The sequence below is a fragment of the Echeneis naucrates genome, chromosome 14 (genome assembly GCF_900963305.1).
Source record: "Echeneis naucrates chromosome 14, fEcheNa1.1, whole genome shotgun sequence".
Taxonomy (NCBI): Eukaryota; Metazoa; Chordata; class Actinopteri; order Carangiformes; family Echeneidae; genus Echeneis; species Echeneis naucrates.
This window is the reverse complement of record NC_042524.1, coordinates 4,191,196-4,207,327: the sequence shown is the minus strand read 5'-3', so window position 1 is coordinate 4,207,327 and position 16,132 is coordinate 4,191,196. Positions and strand designations below refer to the sequence as shown.

At 42.6% G+C, this 16,132-nt stretch overlaps 1 protein-coding gene across 1 annotated transcript in view; it reads left to right on the top strand.

Annotated features, from left to right (window-relative positions):
- mcama (melanoma cell adhesion molecule a) overlaps positions 1 to 16,132 on the top strand; it is a 42,449-nt gene that overhangs the window by 17,772 nt on the left and 8,545 nt on the right. Inside the window, exons 2-13 of the mRNA XM_029518653.1 lie at positions 7,677 to 7,810; positions 8,372 to 8,600; positions 8,692 to 8,762; positions 8,860 to 8,947; positions 9,110 to 9,289; positions 10,645 to 10,772; positions 12,847 to 12,991; positions 13,308 to 13,423; positions 13,575 to 13,716; positions 14,491 to 14,621; positions 15,319 to 15,460; positions 16,033 to 16,068. Coding sequence (XP_029374513.1) covers positions 7,677 to 7,810; positions 8,372 to 8,600; positions 8,692 to 8,762; positions 8,860 to 8,947; positions 9,110 to 9,289; positions 10,645 to 10,772; positions 12,847 to 12,991; positions 13,308 to 13,423; positions 13,575 to 13,716; positions 14,491 to 14,621; positions 15,319 to 15,460; positions 16,033 to 16,068 — 1,542 coding nt within the window. The remainder of the gene's footprint in view (positions 1 to 7,676; positions 7,811 to 8,371; positions 8,601 to 8,691; positions 8,763 to 8,859; positions 8,948 to 9,109; positions 9,290 to 10,644; positions 10,773 to 12,846; positions 12,992 to 13,307; positions 13,424 to 13,574; positions 13,717 to 14,490; positions 14,622 to 15,318; positions 15,461 to 16,032; positions 16,069 to 16,132) is intronic.

Sequence of the window (16,132 nt, the reverse complement as noted above, 5' to 3'; positions counted from 1 at the left end):
TATGTAAAAAAAAAAAAAAAAAAAACTTCCAGAGGCTGTATCACAGATCATTCCCTCTAAATAAATTCATTCTGTTTGCATAAATGATTGTGCTGACCAGATGAGTTCATCACTTTCACACTTTTTTCCTGCTGCAAGTGTGAAGCAGCTCCCTGAACACTTTAAACAGAGAGATTGAAGTATTTATTGAGGTTAGAGGCCCCCCCCCCTCCCAAAAAAAAGACTTTGGTGTTCACTCTTTGATGCACAGGCCCGTATGAAGAAAGGATTGGACTGGAGAGCAGAATCTCAGAGGCTTTTTCAGCAGCAGCTAACTAGATGTTTAAAAATGTGCCTTTTTTGACCCTGGTCCACTGTGAAAACTCCTCACACCTGGTGGCTCCCTGATTGGGACTTATCAGCCTTGATTACCAGTGGTGAAAGCAACATGATTAGCGGATTACAAGTGTCACTGGCCTTGTTGTCTTTGCTCACAGCTGTTGTGCAGTGAAGTTTTGCACATTAATGCTACAGCTGGCTTTGCTGTCATCAGCCTCCAGCTTGCAAAGTATGTATGGACACTGATATTTCTCATAATGAGCTTCAACGCTCATCTGGACAGAGAATGTTTTCATTTTAAAGCTTACAGTGTGGTGAAAAAAAATGGACGTAGACAGCAAAGAAAGCGAACACTGTGATAGCCAATGGGTGATGTCATGGTGGGTTGACACCAAAATGCAGTTTTGGACTCGTGTGGAGCTTGTGAGTAGTTTTAACTCAGAATTTCTCGCTGACTTGACTCTCTGCTGAATGTGCTTGCTTCTTCTGTATGTGTGTGTTTCCTTATATGCAGATAGCTTATTTTGTGGTGTTTTGGTGGTTGTAGGAAAACACAGCACAGACTGCAGGGGTCCTTCTTGGAGCCGAGTCACAAAAGGACATATCGTATTACCAGCTCGATACTGGCCAGCTACCTTTGTTTAAAAACCTCACTCTGCGTGTTTCCTGCCTGTGTTCACATTGCCAACTTTCCCAATATGAGCAAGAGTGCCAAAAGAAACGGGCTACTATTGAACAGGTCTGATGGTCTTATAACAGTCACTGTTTTATTCCGTTTCTAGGATTTGGAATGGAAGCGATTACCTCAGGCCGGCCCTTTCTGCTGAAAGTTTGAGGGAAAGCTGATTTAGTTGGCACCCGGTTTGCAGCTTTCAAGGATGTTCGGCACTGTGATGATGACCACAGGGCCTGGGATAAGAAGGCCTTTGTTGGAGTAAGGCAGCGAGTCAGTGTGCTGTCGTCAGAGGTTTGATTGGAAAAAGGTCTCCTATTTTTAGTGCTAGAATAACAGACAAGGCTTCGTACCTGGCCCCTCTTACCTTAATGTCTCGTCTTTCACACACTATAATATGAGACACAGAAAGAATCACTGCCGTTTCCAGATTGTGTTGACCTCAAAATGTCATTTTCTACATAACTTCAGCAAAGCTGCTTTATCTGACCTGTTAGTCAATCAAGCTGAATGGTTCCAAAGGTGGTTGGTGTAACGCAGTCATTTTTTCGATAGGTCAAGATGTGCTGCATACTTGTGGCCGGTGTTTTGTCCAAATATACCAATCCGTTTAGACCAAGGAAATCCAGTAACGTATCCTTGAATTGATATTTACACATGAAACTGAATAGCATTATGCAGCACTGCGGTCAGAGGTATTTCTGGGTCCTGGAACTGGATCTGTCTGTTCCTAGTCCAGTTCTGAGTGTGTTCAAGCACTAGCATTAAGCTAATGCATATACTGCATATAAATAGCAGTGTTACAGTTGAGTTTTGTAGTATAGTACATTGGCTCTGATCTCTAGCAGCAGAAGGATTAGATATTATATCTATATGTTGTATGTTGTATTTATGTTTCTTGCCTTGGGGCCAAGTTTCTGCTGAACTCTGTGTTTGCAGGCTTATTCTCCAAATTTGTTGTGCCGTGTTTTCTCTCCAGTAATGCCCAAAGGAGCCCCCGCCCTATCCCCACCCCTCATATTGTAGATACAGTGTTTAGCCTGTTGACCTTTAATTAGCCGTCCTGTGGCTGCAGAGAGACCTGCCTGCCAGAGCCCGGCCGCTCAGGAGGGGGCCTATTGATGAGCAGTGGATGCCGAGGAGCAGCCTGTGCTCACTGCTGAACATCAGATACGAGCATAAATAAAACATTCACGTTGCTCCTTTAATGAAGTCTCACCCACTGGGTGTGATGATGAAAAATTAATGTGGCTGCTGAAGAAGTTGCTAACCAGCGGGAATTATTAGCAATTCTTTAAAAGCCGGTGTTGGCGGGCTGTTTGTAAGCGGATGGAAGATGTAGTGAAAAGCACAAAACGAGCAGAGAAACATTTTTTACATGTTTTTGTAAGTCATATTCAGGTTGGGAGAGAAGACGGCAGGAGAGTCTCATCAGATCTCTTGAAAACTTTAACCCAGAAATACAGATTTCGTTTTGTTGACACTGTAATTCAAACATATTCATTTTCAATAACTTGCTGAACAAACTTGCTAGACAAACAAATACCCAATGTCAATTTAATCATCACCAAAATTCAGCAAATTCAAAATGTTTTTCGAACACAGCAGGGCAGAAAGCATGGACATTACATTTTTCCTGTCACAACAGCAATCTGTCTTAATTTGTTCTGCTTTGATCACTCTTTACTGCAAAGGGAAAGAGGCAAAGCATAACTTACTTTTTTTTTTTTTTTTTTTTATCAGAGCCCAGCAGCCGGACTGAATTATCCTTTTGTTTAACTTCAGCTATTTAACCTTACATTCTTGTGTTGGCCAGAGCTGTTTTGGCCTTTTCAGTCAATAGTGAGTGAGGAATCTGTCTTGATTCCTCATCAGCATCAGTTGACACGGATGTTGTATTAACGGCTGTCAGACGTAGTTACATTTTTCACAAGCAATAGAAGAAGTACAATGATGAAAGACATGCTATTTCTCTACGTGCACTTGTGCCAACTTTTACAGCTGTGCTACTTTGAGCCATTTTTATGGTCATCTTTATGGCTGGTGGTTGATAGCTTGCTTTGTTCCACATACTTCATCCTCCCCACAAAGCTTTGATCGGTCAATGATCCTCCAACTAAAATCAAACAGACTTCACTTGTGAAACTCAAAAAAACATAACGTAGTCATGACAAAAGGCCAGAGCTGTATTTCACTGCCTCAACACAACTTTAGCAACACTATTGCACCTAAAGTCGAGCCAGATTTTTTGGAGGCCAGAAAAACACTAAATATGTGCAAAAAAATTACCACCATCCTGCGATGAGTTTCTACAAAGCAGAATACTTATTAAAGGTCGGTATTCAGCCCAATACATTAACAGTCAACTTGACCTGGAGGGCCTTGTGTGATGGCCCAGACTGGAGCTGCTGTATGTTCAGTTGTGTGAAAAGAGGTCACTGATGCATAAGGTGCCTTTGAGGAGATTTGCAGCACTTCCTTATTTCTCTGTGAAAGAATAAAGCCTGGACACTTGGCTGCCACTCCCCCGTCACCGGGGAACAGGCTGCTGGGAGATTTGTGCCAGATGCTGCTTCGGAAACCATTGCCACATCAGTAGGACAAGGACCTCTCGTCTCCACTGTATGGTTGTGTGCTTTCACTGTGAGAGTGTGTTTGTGTGTGTGTGTGTGTGTGTAGTCTTTGATGTCAGGCAGTACACTGCGTCCCCCAGGTGTTCGACACCACACCAGGGTTGTGTATTAAGAAATCCTCCTCTCTGTCATCCACACTTACATGCTAGCTTTTTACACCCTCCATCCCCTGAGGGAGCTTCACACAACCTTTATTCAGGGAGTCCTGAAAACTCACAAGTAGCTTCAAAAAACAAAAAAGAAGCAGATTTTCTTGCCCAGAAAGTACCTGTGGAATTAAATGGGTGACATTGTATATTCATACCACTTGATGTCTGTTCAGTCGGATCGGACAGATGTTTTCGAGTTAAGAAGCAAAACTTTTCTATCCTCACATTGTGACATTTAAACCACCAGCTACATGTTTTCTAAGGCTGCAGTTTTACATCAAATGGAAATAATTCAATAGTTTTTATTGTTTTGTACACATCTCCTGAAAAACCAGCCCAATATGCCCAGACTTTATATCAGGTAATTTTATGTTCTTAGACGTGTTCAGTCTCATTACATGGTTCAGCAGGCATGCAAAGGATTAAGGTAAGTAAATGAGTCTGGGTCATTGTGTCAGAGGTGATTTGGACTCTTATCAGTGGCAGAGCTGTAGATCTAATGGAGGCCTAAGCTGGCAGCCTTAATCGAATGGGGGAGCCAATAATGGAGACCACTTTAGTTAGCGTCTGGGGGTATTGTCTGTGAGCGAGGGTCATAATGAGCTACTGTTTGCAGAAGCTGTCCTGGAAGTGTCCCCCTCGTTACGTTTGTTTGTTTGATTCACATTGTGAACATATTGTGTGAGATTTTCTGTGTTTGCCTTTCATTGAAAGGGGAGAAAACGAAAACGCATTTGTCCACTCTTTGAGCTCTTTATGCTCTATAAATATTTTAACTCAGCTAAAAGGGCTACTTAACTTTAAGGTGACCGTTTCTAATATTGTAATTGTAGCACCAGGTGAGATCTTTCATGCAGCAGAATTGTTGGGAGATGTCTGTACTTCCCTGTGGTCTATGGTCTCCGTCCTCAGGTATTTATGGGAAATTTGGTCTTAATTAGGAAGCAGGTTGTGCTGCCTTTGGCTTCGTATGTGCTCATTTCCTCTCCATCTGTACCACTTGTCCTCTTCAATGAACCAAAGGGGAGAAGTGAATGAGGGAAGGAGATTGGATTTTTAATTTGCGACAAAGAAGACAGCATCCAACATACAAGGAGCCGTCCGATCATAACTGAAATCCAACAGCTGAGCATAAAAATTGTGAATTTGCAGTCTCAAAAACTGCTGATACAGATGTGGAACTTGTTACTTAGTTAAGTGATTTGATTAATACACACACACACAAAACAACCCCACTACTAAATATGTAGGACATTTGTTGGCCTGATAGCAGGAAGAACGGATGTTTCAGTGTTTCTGAGACAATGTGGGTGTGAGTCTTATCGAAGAGCAGCCAGAGCTTTCCTGCTACTCTGCATTAGCCTTTGACTGAATGCTAAGTACTGAATCACAAGTGTTGGTGACTCCTTGGCTTTTTCTCAGAAGATGTTTGAGCTGGCCAGTTCCTTTGCTCACTTGAAGCCAAACTGCACAGCAGCAGAAAACAAAAAAAGAAACTTACTACATTTAGGAAAGGGATTTTGTAAAAATAAATAAATGAATAAATGCATCTTTATAAACATATTCTACTGTCACTGATAAAAGAAGAATGGCGTACAAGCTAAGATTAAAGGCAGCGATTGTCAGGCAGTTTTTTTTGACACTGCAGTTATCCTGTTACATAAACAATGACATAATAATGACTGAATAGTAAACAATGTCACAGCAGTGTTTTGTCAACAAATGAAAAGTGCAGAAGTTAATCTGCCATTTGAAATGTAATTGTGTTTGTTGTTGACCTGGGAAAGTCTTTCTGGCCCCTTCTGTTGTTCATCTGTCTGACAGGTCATCTGGGGTGCTGTCCAGTCAAAAGCCTGCTCCTGTCAACACATTCAAATATTCTGGAGTGTTGTGTGTGTGTGTGTGTGTGTGTGTGTGTGTGTGTGTGTGTGTGTGTGCTCGTGTGCTTTCTGAATGAATTAGCTCTGTATCATCCAGACACAGACGGTAGACAGCCACAAATATATGCAGACACACACACACGCACTCCCACAGGCAGCAGTTTTGCTTGTCAGGCTCCATAGATCATGGGTCGTGTGTGTTTGTGCTTTAGTCCATGCAGCATAAAGTCACAACAGGAACAGATAAGACCGGTCCCAGGTTGGCTTTGGAGGCCAAATCCCCAGAAGCCCCCCGGTGCTAATCGGATTAGCTGAAAAGTTAGCAGCACGGCCCCAAAGAGACAAAACTGTTTTTGCGCTGACTTGTGTGACATATTTTGTCCGCCAGTCTCCGTAATCTGTTGCACGCCTCGAAGGCAACTCGCATTATCTTTGTCACAGTCGACAGCAACCTCAGTACGTGGTGAACTGTTTCTCACCTTTGGTCTCAAATATTCCTGGAAGTAACAGTTTGTAAGATCTGGGGGAGAAATAGCATCTTTTGGCTGACTAGTGGGTGGGGTGTATACGTGTGAGAGGGATGGGGGTGGTGTCTGGTCTACCCAGGTGGGGGAACAATGGCCCGCCGGTTGGCTGAGCACAGGCCCAGGCAGAGCAAAGGAGGGGGGACAGGCAGAAGAAAAATGACTTGTGAAAATGATTGGTGGCGCTTTGTGGGCGGGGTGTGACGCTGGTTGAATGGGGGCAGCAGGGTGGCAACTGGACTCTTAAAGCTTTTTTCATGCTTGGTCTGTTTCAACCAACGCTGAAAACAGATAAGAGGACACAGAGGTCTGGCTCCTGCTAATTGTTTTTCTTTACTTTTTGAAAACCATTAAATCATCAAAAACAAAACTGGAACGTCCCTGTGGTGTTTTTGTGTTTGTTTTGTTTTTGTCGTGCCGCAGGGTATTTGACAATACTAACTGTACATTTTCCCACATAATACAGCTACACATTGCCCCAACAGTTTGGCTTACAGCAACAACAATAAACACAATATAACTGAACAACCATTAAATTTGCCTCTCACTTTATCATGTTCAGTTCAGAGGGGAGTTAAATTCAATGCATTATTCTTCTTTGCCAAATGTGGCTGTGTAAGTTCCCACAGTGCAGCTCAAGCACCTAGAGTTGCTCACCTCAAGCAGAGATGAGGAGCAGGCTAATTCCCACTTTGTTCATTTCAGCCCCAAAAAAATCACTGAATTTTCCTTCAGTGATTTTACACCAGTCTGCAGAGATGCTTTTACTCTCGTGTGCTCATATAAATCTTAGTGGAAAAATAAAATGGCAAAAGTAGAAACATAAAGAAGCTGCACAAAAAACAGATATAACAGTACAACATACAAAGACAACAGATTGCGGGGTATCTTTTGTCCTCGTGCATAACTCCAAACCCGATTTAAACTGAGAAAACAGATAAAAACGACTTTTTTTGTGCCATCTAGTATTCTTTTGTCACTGTGTGAGCTGGCCCCTTTATAACAGCAGCCAAGTCCAACATGGCGAAGAAAGCGTTTGGCACTCTGAATCAACAGCCCAGTGTCAAACCGACTAGCCCTCCCATGCCTGCATTCCCTCAATGATGCCTAGGGAACTGGTTTTCTGGCCAAGATGTGGTTTTGTGGTTACAGTCAGCCAGGCAGAAGGGGATGAACACTATGCCATGTAGACAAGAAGCCTTTTCTTCTACGTTCTGCTAACATGGCCGGCTGGCTCCAGGTCAGTCTGGGAAGACTGTCTGTCATCTGCCAAATGTAATGCAAGTTAGAGTTCGATTAGGGTTGGGGGTCGAGGTTAGACATAAACCTAAGAAAGAAACCATGTTGGGTTCGAGTCACTGTGGAGGAAAAAAAAAAAAAACACACACCATCAAAACGGTTGATGCTGTTTTATGGCTTTGAATGGTAAATGAATAAAAAGGGTACCACGGTGCAGCACCCACAGATGGAGTTGATTTATGTGCATGTGTGTTTTTCAGCTTGGGCCAAGGTGGAGCTGACGATGCATGAGACTGTTGAGGTGTACCTGGGTGACTCGGCACAGATCCCCTGCCAGTACAGCTTCACTGACGACAACAACGAGCCCAGCTTTGTCATGATCCAGTGGTTTGTGGTGAGTACTGCTGGACCCACTGCGAAAACTGACACGGCCTGTTTGGAGCTGTCAGCTGCTCATGTACTGGGCAGGAACCTCCCCCCCCTCCCACAGTCAATAATTTGAATCATCCACCCCAGCTCATTTTCTACTTGAAGCACCAGACGTTCTTTATTTTCTGTATCACTACCCACAGACAACATGACTACACAGATATGCAAATTGTCAAAACCAATTAGACAAAAGGGCAAATGCTAAAACTCAGACTTTGTTTTCTTGAGTCCGCTGCTTGTGAAGCATTAAGTCATTGTTGTAAAATTTCACAGTTGTCTACTTAGACGTTTACAGGGAGAAACGCAAAAAAGCTTTTAGCAGCAGTTGGAAAAAAATAGGAATCAACTCCAACTATTTAGGTCCAGTTGTAGTTTGTGACTAATGCCCACAGCCAAGTGCACAGTATAATTCCTGGCCGGTCATTTCTCTACTCACTTTCTCCACATTTCCTGCTTTTCTTTGCCATGACTATGAAAAAAAAAAAAAGGAATAAAAAAAAAATGGGCCTTGTGCGTCCTCCCGCAGAGAGCTGGTGGTAACACTTCCCGGATGCGGATCTTCTACAGTGATGGCCATCAGCAGATGGTTGACAGCAACACAGACTACAGCGGTCGCATCCAGGTGACCTCAGATCAGCAGGGAATTCAACTCACCATCCAGGACGTCCAACTCTCTGACGAGAGGGAATTCTTCTGCCAGGTTAACGGACTGGCCGCTGGGAGTGCTGAAGGCAAGACTCACCTCCGAGTGTTTGGTAAGGGAAGCCCACAGAAACATCTGTATAGTCTTAATTGTACCATTTAAATGAGTTTATTTTAACATGTGATGTGGTTTTCCTGATTCAGCTCCTCCAGAGGCTCCGGTGATTGAGGCTGTCCCCACTGGAGTATCTGTTGCCAACGAGTCGCCCTCCAAGGTGAGTCTAACTAGTCTTAAAATGTTGTGCACACCGCAGGTAGTTGGTTAGATCTCTGTCTGTCAATATTTGTGATTGCTGTTTCATATCCACCCAGGTTGCATCATGTGAGGCTCAGAATGGCTTCCCCAAACCCAACATCACCTGGTACAGAAACGGCATGCCACTGATGCCTTCACCAGGGTGTAAGTCTGAACTGTAGATGGGCCACTGTGCTCATCTCACAGCCAAGGATAGTCACAATCCTGTGAAAGCCAAACTCCTGCTCGGCTTTTCTTCTGTCACCTCTCATGTCAAAGTACTGGCTGTGGTCTGTTGCTACACATTAAGTCTCGTTCCAACTCCAGATGTAAACGTGTTGATCCTGTTGACCCGGGAGTCCAGGGGCTTCTTCACCGTCCAGAGCACACTGGAGTACAAGGTGGTCAAGGAGGACAAGGACGCCCATTTTTCCTGTGAGGTCAGCTTCTTTGTCCCCGGAGCCATCAGGACGGTCGAGTCCAACAGCGTCAACATCACCGTTCACTGTGAGTTCACACTGAGCCTTTTTGTACTGCTCGAATGTGACCTGATTAAATGCACAATTTAAATCACTGATGTTTACAATAATAGTCCCAGATTGTAGCTAAAGAGACAAAGAAGCACAACAGTTCTTTTCACTGACTTTCATTTCAAATTTTTTACAAAAGATGTCTTTAAAAAAGCTGATGAATTGATACTTGGTCAAGTAACCTGCTTATTGAGAGTGAGGCTTTAAAGAGAACCACGGAGGACATTGTCTAAAAAATAAAGAAACATCTCCATCTCCTTGAGTTTTGTTTCTAAAATAGTCGCTTTAGCTAATTTCTTACCTCCTTTAATATCATCTTGCAGAAGACATAAGAAGACATAAGACATAACATTAGAGCAATAACCCAAAATAAATAAAAGTGCATGTGACGACATTACTGAGCTCATCAAATTTCTAACAGTATTATATATGTATTTAAAAATACTGTAGCAGATCATCTGAAGTGACTATTTATTCCTCTCTTTGATGGCATTTAGTGTTCTCTTTTTGCTATTATCGTGATTTTCTCCATCATTTTAAGTTGTGTGGTATTTATTTGTATGAAATCCACTCTGTCTTTTGTTGTGAGTCATTTGGTTGGCTCACTCTGACTGCAGCTGGAAGATAGTTGTGTTTCAGTGAGCTGCAGTGCATGCTAATGTGTCAGTCAAACCTGCAAGCTGTTATGGGAATATTCATAAGCCACATTAGAAACACTACAGCCCACACATCCCTGGAAGTGCTGGAAAGGACTTTTTAATGTCTAAAACTTAAGAAAAGACAGTGAAGTTAGTTATTATTCTTATTTATTCAGCACCAGTGTGCTTTTGTGACGGAGGAAACTTGCCACTTCCTGGTTCCCAATGATTCCTCTCCATCTGCAGTATAATTGGGACGCCCACCAATTCAGTATTTAAGGCATCTTTTAACCCTCTTGAGCAAGTGAGACAAAAGAATCTTTGCAGCTTTAACCTACAATATGGCCTACATCAGCGTCTTTTATTTCTTCTTTAAATCTTTCTCTTCTGGCCTCTCCGACTTTAAGGGGGCACAAGCTATTGAAGCAATACAGTTTTTTTTTAGGCCTTTTAATAGTCAGTAATGACACATTAATTCAAATTCCAATCCAAAAACATTTTAACAGCCACGTTTTCTTCTTATTTCCTCTGTTGGCTCACTATGGTTTGAATCAGTTTGGTGGGGACACTGTGGCAGGCAGCGCCAAACACAGTCTGTGCTGTCAGTGCTGTGAAAATGGCCTTGTTAAAGTGACTTTAGGAGCTCGCTGAATAAGCCTGTTTAATTTCATTTTGTGTGTGTGTGTGTGCTCAGACCCCACCACCATGGTGGAGCTGTGGAAGGAGTCGCCCCAGGGCTTGGTCAAAGAGGGGGATACCGTGGAGCTGCGTTGCCAGGGTGATGGCAACCCCCCACCACCCTTCATTTTCAGCAGAGAACAAGTAAGAATGAACGGCCTTTTCTCACCCCGAAACTCCCCAAGACAGAATGGGTGACACACAGGAGACATGTAGGGAATGTTTTTGATATGCAGAGCTCACAGGGCCCCATGTAGACATGAGTGTGCAAGGTCTGGGAAGGCTCTGTCAGCTCTGACCCTGCAGATCCAGGCTGGGGTCTGAGACCGGAGGCCACACTGACAGGGCTCATGTGTAGGACCCGTTCCCATGTCAGACAAACATCCATTGTACGTGTGGACAATACAAAAATTCAGCTGACTGCCGATTCAACTTTTCATAACTGGGCAGACAGCGGTATTTGGTTTGTGGTTGTTTAACCGCAACATAAGAGTTAAAAGTGTAATTTTTGCTCTGACAGAAGGAAAAAAAGGGTTTACTCTTTTTTGTGTTAGAATACAATATTTTGCTCAGTCAGAAAATTAATTGTTGCGATCTGGAGCCACCATTTTTTCTGCTCGGCACCAGACAGGGCTTTATTCAGACAACACATCTGTCAAGATGGTTAAGTCTGCAGGGCTTTTTACACAGTAGAAAAACACTATAAAATCATTATTGCTCTTTTTTTTTTTTTGCAATAAATTAAACTTTGTTGTACTTGTGCTTGTGCCTGCTTGTGCAGCACTGACGTGTTGCATCATCCACATTTAAGCATGTCTGCGACTCAAAAGAGATCGATTTCCAGTTACAATGCAAACGATAAATACTTGTTCAGATTAAACTTTACATTTGTTATTGGTTTAGCAGCTGAACATTTCTTTGCAAACTGTCAGATGTGCTGCTACTTTCCAGTGCTTTGGCGGGAGCAGGCATCCTAATTTCGACAAGGGATCAAGTTCTTATATCAATCAACAAGTCTGTGAAGTTTGGAGTTATTGCATTGGATTCTTATGGATGTGAAAATGTTCAGAGATTTATGTTTTTATTTGACCTAAAGGGTGTGTGAAAGTAACAGATGATACAACGGTTCATCATTTTTAATACCAAAACATCTTGTGATATTTGGTTTTAGAAAGTCCCTCACTGTTCTCCTCCTCCTCTTTTATTCTTAAAGGAGTCAATGATATATGTGGTTTGGGTCAAGGCTTCTCGTGTGAATCTTGTAGTTTTCCATGATTTGTTTTTCTTTGTCCTATAAGAAGTTTAGTTTGACTTGGAATAAGGAATGACGCTGTTCATCACATCCTTTTATTGATTCATATTTAACTTATTATTCATCTTTGGGTCAGTCAGTGTTTGCGCTTTTATTTCTATTCCACTGTGTTCAGTGTAACAAAAAAATCCTTGACAGGCGCATCCTCCACTGTCATGCTAATCCACCAATTACTTTTAAGACGTTTCATGTACATTATCTGGCCTCAGGAGGTTATCTTTTGTGACAACAGTCAAGATATTTCACTCTGGATCAAAAGGACCGTGAAGCAGATAGACCAGTCAAACATCATGACTCACACTGTCAGTTCAGCATGACTCTTAAGATACCTGAAATATACTTTGCAGCCAAAGTTGTATAATCTCAGTTTGTACAATGTAACGTTGTCTCCTTTATTTTCACTTCATGTAGATATTAGGGTTAAATATTTAGGATTTGTTTAAACACTGTCCGAGAGTCTGAGCACTTGTGGTTCTTGCTTTAGTGATTCTGATGTAAATTGTGGCTGCCTTTGTAGCCCAGATCTCAGCTGTGCTGGAGTGACAGCTGAACTTAGAAAAAAGAAGATTGAAAGGAGGAAAAAAAAAAAAAAAACAACATCAGCTCTTTATTCTTGAAGCAGAAAGTGATGAAACCATGTGTCATTTGGAAAACTAGGATTTCAAGTCGGCAACCAAAGCACAATTTTCATCCTATGTTGGATCGCCCCCTACGAGGACTGCAAACACTGCATGATGCATGAAAAGCAGGGTCTGATTCATCAGCTATTTTCCACCCACAAGCACTTCTCTGCTCACAACTGGGGGCCTTGGTCACCCTTTGGATGTAATGTTGAGCTTAAACTAAGATCCCCCACTTTCTGAGATACTTGTTAACATGTTAACATGACCACATTATTTGTTGCAGGAGGAGGATGTTGAACTGGAGAGCAGTGGGGATGTATTGATCCTGTCACCAGTGTCACGGAAAGACAGCGGCATCTACCAGTGCCGTCCTCTGGACGTTGACAGATACACTGACATCAAAGGAGAAATGCAGTTCTCTGTGCACTGTGAGGACGTACACAAAGGCCAACATGAATACCAGCATCATTTCATCGCATACTTTAAAACTTTAACAAATGCATGAAATATGCATTTATAAAAGGGATTTAGTAAGTAAGTTGAAGCAGGGGAGCTGATTCCCCCAGCTTGTCGTCTTTATGCAAAGCAATGCAAAAGAAAATCAGCTTCAGCTGACGTGACTAGCATGTTGAGCACCATCTTAGAAAGAAAGCAAATACAAACTATTCCTTCAACTTTTGAATTCCCTCTAACTAGATCTGTGACTGTGTCTTCCGTGTCTCGTCTTCTGTTTGTTGTCTTCAGACTTGGACCCAGCTGTGGTGATACCTAAAGACTCAGAGGTCATGCTCAAAGGAGAGGACCTGACTGCAACCTGCAACGCTCTGTCCTCCCTGAAAACATCCACTGTCTGGTACAAGGTAGATACACAAACCACGTAAACACAGATAAGATCAAATCAACTTTAAAACCTTTCAAACAAGCAAAAGGTTAGAAATGTCCTAAAAGTTGTATCACTCATATTCTTCTCCCGTAAATTGTCATCAATTATCCATGTGTGTGTGTGTGCAGGATGGGAAGGAGGTGGGTAAAGGGAACACACTGCATCTGCGGGATGCCACCTATGAAACCTCAGGGGAGTACATATGTGAGGTGATCGTTCCCTCCCTGCCGGCCCTGCACACAAGCGGCTCTGTGCACATCATCGTCCAAGGTCAGTCCTCTTCAACACCAACTTCTCTTTACATGCGATGCCAAGTGGGGCTTCCAATCATAACACACTTTCTGTTTGGAACCATGTTTAACAAGCCAACTTCAAATGCAAGAACTCTTTTTTTTTTTTTTTTTTTTGTACATATTTGCAATTTTTTTTATTGTACGACTCTTTTGGTCATGAATAACCTCTTTAGTGGCTTTATTTCTGTTTCCTCAAGACTAACAACCCTCAGGTCTTCGATTTAAAACATCTGTGCTAGCTTACTATAAATGTCAGCCAGGTTAAGTAGGACTTAAATTTGAAGGCGGCAGTGTGCTAAAACATCAATCTTAGAAGTTGAAGTAAGAAAAGCATTTGAGTAATGAGAGCGTGGCCTTCCCCTCCTTTTTCTCACATTATAAACCCATCAGGAATGAGGTGCACCGTGCCATTTCAAGCCGGCGCAGGACTTTTAATGTGGAACATCTGTGCAGGAAGTGTTGAGTTGCATTGACAATAACTCAGTATTTCTCTTTAAACTCAGAACTGCAGAGGGGTGAGCATGGTATGACTGTGGTCCTGATGGAGCTAGTGCTGTGAAAATGTACATAACCCGGAGCCTCTCAGGTTAACTGATAAAACATGGAGGCCATGCGTAATAGTAAATGAAAGCAGGAGCAGATAAGATAACCAGCTTGTCAGGAAAATGTGATCACTTAAAGCTCATAACACAGAGTGAGTAATGTCTGTCTGTCTGTCTGTCTGTCTGTCTGTGTGTGTGGGGGGAGGAAGGTGGTCCCCAGCTGACTGGAGTGGATCAGGAAGTTCGCATGGAGGAGGCGACAGGCAGGATGGTGAACCTGAGCTGTGAGGCTCGGGGCTATCCCCTGCCCAGCATCTCCTGGAACATCATCGGCAGCCAGGTATCCGACCTGATTCACCGCACCGACACACTTCACAGAGCAGGAGATGCAGTTCAACAGACTGCCATGCGTGCCGTAGACCCCGGAAAAACATCTGGGGTTAGAGGACTCCCAAACAAACGGGCATTTTAGGGAGAAAGGAAAGTGGGAACAAGCAGCTGCTGGAGGAGAGCAGGGTCCAAGCTGAGGTCACAGGAGTCAGGTCAGTGATCTGAGGTCCAAGGAAAACGTCAAAAAATCTACAATCTGGAAAGGAAGTGGAGTCAAATCAGGCATAAGTAAGATGAGTGGCAGCTGATGGAACCAGCACCTGGTGCCTGCACTCCAAAACACATGCACACCAGGAGGCAAAGGGAAAACACATTGATAGTTGACAAGCAGTTTGAGTTAAAGCCCTGCAGCTGAGATTGTAGAATTAAACTTAAGTTTATTCAATTTTGTAGCTAAATGTATTATAGTTGACAGATTGAACTGTTATATGAGAATATTTTCTTCGTTTTAATTATTTTAATGAAAAAATTGGACTTAATTCTGTTTTTTGAAGTCATCACTTTATTTAAAGTTTAAAATTCTCAACATTTAATATGTGTTGTTTTGCAGCTTGATACGTGAAACGTCTCCTCAGCCATGCATGAGAGAGAGAGCAGTGAGTGCAGTCTCCATTCAACACAATGTGTGTGTGTTTGTGTCTTCGCAGAACTGGTATGAGGTGGTGAGCAAGGCAAACGAGCACATGACCCACAGTGTGATATCAGTCAAGGTCACCTCGGACATCAGCGCTCAGTGCAACGCCTCCAATGACATGGGCACGGAGGTGAAGGCGTTCAGCATCAAAGCCAGTAAGAGCTTCTCTCTCATTCATGGGAAAGAGAACCATTAGACTTATTACCATTAGAGTTATTCTGAGATTTTTTTAAATTGCCTTTAGAGAAGAAACCATCACCAATCTAATCAATCTCAGAATCAGTACCAGGATTTTTCACCTTTTAGCCCATTTCTTCAGAGATAGCAGGATGAAAAGAACAACAATACTCCTGCAATATTTATCCAAAGTTTGACTGAATTTTCAGGTCACAGGCATTAAAAACGTTAATTTTTTTTTTTTTTTTTTTGCATTTTGGCACATGGAGACATTTTACAGACTGAGGTGTCTTCTCACAAAAAATAGATGAGAAATGAATTCAAAATGAAGAAAAATCCAAAAATCAGCAACAGCAACTAGACATCACATATCTGTGGAGTCTTCAGCATTAACTCACCTTTTCCCTCTCACCTCCAGAGATATGTGGGATTGTGTGTATTTACCGAAGGAACTGGGATCAAATGAAATATGAGACGTGTGTGTGTGTGTGTGTTGGGGTAATGTTGGAGGACAGTTGCCCACTCTAAGTGTTGTTCTACTTGTTCACAGTTCCCAGAGTCACCACCACTGCTCCCTTCTCTCCTGGTAAGATTGTTGCCCGAACGTCTGTTTGTGTTCAAAACTTTCCCTCTTTCAAGGTCTCTTCTGT